The sequence below is a fragment of the Eptesicus fuscus genome, chromosome 6 (assembly GCF_027574615.1).
Source record: "Eptesicus fuscus isolate TK198812 chromosome 6, DD_ASM_mEF_20220401, whole genome shotgun sequence".
NCBI classification, from domain to species: domain Eukaryota; kingdom Metazoa; phylum Chordata; class Mammalia; order Chiroptera; family Vespertilionidae; genus Eptesicus; species Eptesicus fuscus.
In genome coordinates this window covers 108,117,484-108,122,483 of record NC_072478.1, presented here as the reverse complement: position 1 = coordinate 108,122,483, position 5,000 = coordinate 108,117,484, and the positions used below count along the sequence as shown (strand labels likewise).

At 64.9% G+C, this 5,000-nt stretch overlaps 1 protein-coding gene across 1 annotated transcript; it reads left to right on the top strand.

The window, feature by feature from the left end:
- Positions 1–216: 216 nt before the first annotated feature.
- On the top strand, positions 217–4,017 carry UNCX (UNC homeobox). Its single transcript, XM_008156060.3, has 3 exons — positions 217–487; positions 737–912; positions 2,809–4,017. Exons 1-3 carry the CDS (start codon positions 217–219, stop codon positions 3,922–3,924), a joined length of 1,563 nt encoding a protein of 520 aa, XP_008154282.2. The 3' UTR covers positions 3,925–4,017.
- The last annotated feature ends 983 nt before the right edge of the window (positions 4,018–5,000 follow it).

The window sequence follows — 5,000 nt, the reverse complement described above, 5'->3', positions numbered from 1 at the left end:
ATTAGCGCTTCTTATTGGTCCCAAATTCCCCGGGCCGCGGCTAATTACCGGGCGCTCGATGTTGATAAAGTAAAGCGCCGCGCGCGGGCGAAGCATGTGTAGGGCTCCGGGTCCCTGTCCGCGCCGCCGCCGCCCGCGCCTCCCGCCGCTGGCCCAGCCCGGCCCCGGCCCGCGCCCCCGCGCCCCGCCGCCGGCCCCGCCGGCCCCCTGCGCGAGATGATGGACGGCCGCCTCCTGGAGCACCCGCATGCCCAGTTCGGGGGCTCGCTGGGCGGCGTGGTGGGCTTCCCCTACCCGCTGGGCCACCACCACGTGTACGAGCTGGCGGGCCACCAGCTGCAGTCCGCCGCCGCCGCCGCCGTGCCCTTCTCCATCGACGGCCTGCTCAGCGGCTCGTGCGCCGCCGCCGCCTCGGTGGTCAACCCCACGCCGCTGCTGCCGGCGGCCTGCGGGGTGGGCGGCGACAGCCAGCCCTTCAAGCTGTCGGGTAGGCGCAGGGTGCGGGAGCGGGAGCGGGAGCGGGCGGGGTGGCGGGTGGGGCCGGGGACCCTCTGAGGCGGAGGAGCGAGTTTCGGGGGCTGCGGAACTGGCCGCCTGGGTCCCGCCCTGCACCCCCCAGGGCAGTGCCGCCCGCCCTCTCGGCGGCCCGTGGCCCAGGCGGCGGCGGGCAGCAGCGCGGGCGGTGGGTCTGGCCCGGGCGGTGGCTGAGCGCGCAGCGTCCTGTGCTCGCCCGCAGACTCGGGGGACCCGGACAAGGAGAGCCCGGGCTGCAAGCGGCGGCGCACCCGCACCAACTTCACCGGCTGGCAGCTGGAGGAGCTGGAGAAGGCGTTCAACGAGAGCCACTACCCCGATGTGTTCATGCGCGAGGCGCTGGCGCTGCGGCTCGATCTGGTCGAGTCCCGCGTTCAGGTAAAGACCGCGTCCCTCCCGGAGCAGCGCCGGCCCGGCCTACGCGCCCGCCTTTGTTCTGGTGGAGCTGCGCCCCGGCTCCGAGCCCGCCTGGCGCTCGCCGGCGGGAAGGTGGTGGTGGTGGCGCTGGGTATTCTGGGGCTCAGGGTCTCTCGGGGATGTAGGTGGGATCCCCTAAAAGTCCAGGCGACTCGGGAGGGGCCGGCGGCCGCCCCAAAGTAGCGAGAACAGCGGCTGCGTCCCAACCGGGGAGTCGCGTGGCGGGTTCTGGCGACCACGAGCCGTGAGGTCTCTGCTTCGGAGGGAGAGCGGCCGGCTGGGTTTGGAGGAGGCGGGAGAAGGCAGGCCCTCGCTGCAGGCCCAGGGGCTCTGGTCGCCAGCCCCGCGCGGAGGCTCTGTCTGTTGCCTCTGGCCTGTAAAATATTCGGATGGAAACAGGTATTTATTCTTTGCTTGGCCGGAGCGGGCAGCTGGAGGAAGGGAGGCAGAAACTTAAACAATTAACAGTTTGAGGAAAAAAGGTGTCTGCATCTTTAATACCCGTTATATCTTTTTCTTTTCTCTTTTCCCGGAATTTGATTTTTATTTGGAGACTGCCAGTGCTATTCTTTTTAAAAATACAGCGTCCTTTTGGTGGATTATTTATTCAAGATGAATTGTGCATAATTAGGTGTTTCCCTGAAGTACAGAAATCGTTCTGGTGGTGAGTGCGGGGCAGTGTGGGCACCGGCTAGAGGCAGGGCTGGCCAGGCCGGCTCAGCAGGGACAGCTTTGTCTAAACCCTAACAAGTGCCCGGGCCTGTGCGTGGCCTCTGCCACGGGCCCTTTGGTTTGGAAATCCTCTGTGGGCTTTCTTCTAAGTGTTTTGAGTGACATTTCTCCCTAACGCGGTGATGAATAATTCCTGGTGACAATGCAGCCTAGTTTGCACCCTCAAAAGAAGTGTTTTAAAAAGGTGTGTGTGGGGAAAGGCCATTACAGTTGTGAGAGGTTGCAGCTTAATGCCCACACCTCGGCCCTGACCGGCTGCAGGGGGGCCTGGGCTCTGCGTGGCAGCAACAAAGAATTGGAACGTGCACCTGAGCCTGGGCTGGGACTGTGCACCCCAGTCCTGCGAGCTCCCCAAGGACAAGGCCCGAGAGAGAGTGGGAGAGGCAGCTGGCTCCTGGCTTCTGCTTCCCCGCCTCCCCCACCCCATCCAAAACCAAGCAGCTGGTTTGAGGGCACTGTTTCGGAGCCCTGGCCTGAAGGCTCCAGAAAGAGAAGTGTGTGAATGTGTGTGGGTGGGAGGCTCCCCTCTCGCCCCCCGCCCCCCAGTTGGGCTCAGCTCCCCAGGCCCTTCCGGAAGAAGCATCCAGGCTTCCCTTCATGCGAAAGGCCGAAATCTGGGCTTTCACTCCGTCTCCCGGGGCTGAAGGCAGGTGTGTGAAGGGCAGAGCCCAGCCGCCTGGTGTCCTCGGTCAGACGGTCATTGCCAGGCCAGGCAGGCTGCTTAGAACAGGAGCTATGAGGAGTCAGGAGGGGCAAGGCCGTCCCTGCTCTCGCCCTCCTTCCGGACCAGGAACCCGATGCCCCCGTCAGGAGCCAGGCAGGCCCTGCCCACCGAAGGGGCAGCTCCCAGTTCCTGAGGTGAGAAGGTGAGAAGCTGAGAAGCTGGAGGGGGAGCTGGCAAGAGGCTGCTCTACCTCCTCTAGGTGGAAAGATGCTCTTCGGAACCACCTGCATCCTGAGTGCGACACCCAGCTCCGTGCTGGCCTGGCCATGGGACTTGGCTTCCGCCGAGCCTGGCCCAGCCGAGGTTGTGAGGCCTGTCTGGGGGAGCGGGGAGGCCACAGCCCCAGCAAGCCTGCCGGCTCAGGCTCATCGCGCCTTCCTTTTCCCACCTGGCTACTCTAGGTTTGGTTCCAAAACCGCCGGGCCAAGTGGAGGAAGAAGGAAAACACCAAGAAGGGCCCTGGGCGGCCGGCCCACAATTCCCACCCGACCACGTGCAGCGGCGAGCCCATGGACCCCGAGGAGATCGCGCGGAAGGAGCTGGAGAAGATGGAGAAGAAGAAGCGCAAGCACGAGAAGAAGCTGCTGAAGAGCCAGAGCCGCCACCTGCACTCGCCAGGCGGCCTGTCCATGCACAGCGCACCCAGCTCCGACAGCGACAGCGGAGGCGGCGGCCTGTCCCCGGAGCCGCCCGAGCCGCCGCCGCCCAACGCTGCGGCCAAGGGCCCTGGGCACAATGCGGGCTCCGGTTCGGCGCCCGCACCTCCAGGCGAGCCGCCCGCTCCGGGCACCTGCGACCCTGCCTTTTACCCGAGCCAAAGAAGCGGCGCCGGCCCGCAGCTGCGTCTAGGCCGCCCCGTGGACAAGGACCCGGCCCCGTGTGCGCCCGGGGCGGCGGAGCGCAGCGCTTCGGGCCTGCCCAAGGCCAGCCCGTTCAGCGTGGAGAGTCTGCTGTCCGACTCGCCCCCGCGCCGGAAAGCCGCCCCGGCCAACGCCACTGCCGCAGGGCTGGACTTCACGCCCGGGCTGCCGTGCGCGCCGCGGACCCTCATCGGCAAGGGCCACTTCCTGCTCTACCCCATCACGCAGCCCGTGGGCTTCCTGGTGCCGCAGGCCGCGCTCAAAGGCGGTGCGGGTGCTGAGGCCGCGCCCAAGGATGCGCCGCCCGCGCCCACCGCACCGCCAGCGCCTCCTGCGCAGGCCAGCTTCGGGGTCTTCCCTGGGCCCAGCGGCGCTCCGGACTCTGCCGAGGGTGTTGCCTCCCCAGGAGCCCCGACCCCGGCACCTTTCCGGGACCCAGCTGTGGCCGAGGGCGGCGGCGGGGACTGCTCGGACACAGGGGCCTGTGCCGGGGCCCCACCGCCGCCGCCACTCCCGCGGTCCCCCGGGCCTGGAAGGCCTGGAACACGGGTGCCCAGCCCCGCGGGGGAACCAGCCATTTGCGGGGCCGGGGCCCCTGAGCCAGGCGCCGCGGCAGTAGCCAGCGCCCTGGATGGCGAGGAGGTGGACATGGACTGAGGCGGCCCCAGAGGAGCTCAGCCGCACCGCAGGGGCTCGGTTCCGACTCGCACGCCATCAGGTGATCGGCTTAGAAACACTGCTTTCCCCCCCTTCAGCTTGGACCTAGTCAGCAACAGCAGGACTTGGGGTGAGACCCTCCTCCTCTCGCGGGAGGAAAAAGAAAACCTAACCCATAGTCCCCCCAAACCCACAACAAGAATCCTCAGCCTTGTAAAATGCAAAAATGTCTAAGAATATTTATATATGTACCATTTTTTTATAAATAAAGCTGGTCAAACGCAAGCTCTCCGATCCGTCTTTTTCAAATTTCGGAGTGCCCCTCCCCCTCCATTGCCCCTGCACCCCCACTCCCAGGGCGGGGCCGGGCGGGGGCTCACCTCCCCCACGGTCTGCGCTTAATGCCTCCTTTTGTGTGCGTGTGTTTGTGTTTTCTGATTGAACAAATTTATGCAGCCGCAGCTCCCCCGCTCCTGCCCTCCTCCGCTTCCCCCCTCCTGCCCGGTGCCCCCACACGCGCACACGCACCCGCGCGCACCCCCTCGCACTGGCACACGCCGGGGCGCGCAGCGCGGGGTGACGGTGCCGGGGGCTGCCAGGGCCGGGCCGCTGGGCTCCTGCAGAGTTTTGATATGAAAGTAATTATTTTCCGGTGGCTGCTGCGGGGACTGGGTTTCTTGCCCAAAGGGTTATTATACATTACCGATTTCTAGTGATATGAAATCACATAAACTTCTTACAATAATAGAATTAGCATGAAAGGCTGGGGTGTCAAATTGAAATTGGAGAATAATAGCGCTGGCAGCTGGGGGAGTGCGCGCGCATATTGGAGCGGAGATGGGGAGTCGTGGGGCGGAATTTTCATGAGCTGCCTCTTTGTCAGCGCTCTTGTAGCCGCTATATTAAGATAGATGCCCAATGATATCCCTCATTGTTCTGTCGCTTATATTGATGTTGCTGCGTTATCAGCCTATTGATCATGTGTCGCCTGTAATAGGACAGGCGCCGCCAACGCGCCTCTTTACAAAAGCAGCGCACATTTGTTCTAATAGGGTCCGGGTCCCGGGGGGACCCTC

Bases quoted from the DNA above. Each gene is read 5' to 3' on its own strand.
- UNCX (XM_008156060.3), top strand. From the start codon at position 217: ATGATGGACGGCCGCCTCCTGGAGCACCCGCATGCCCAGTTCGGGGGC. The intron at 488-736 runs GTAGGCGCAGGG...GCTCGCCCGCAG, and splicing joins CCAGCCCTTCAAGCTGTCGG to ACTCGGGGGACCCGGACAAG. The intron at 913-2,808 runs GTAAAGACCGCG...TGGCTACTCTAG, and splicing joins TGGTCGAGTCCCGCGTTCAG to GTTTGGTTCCAAAACCGCCG.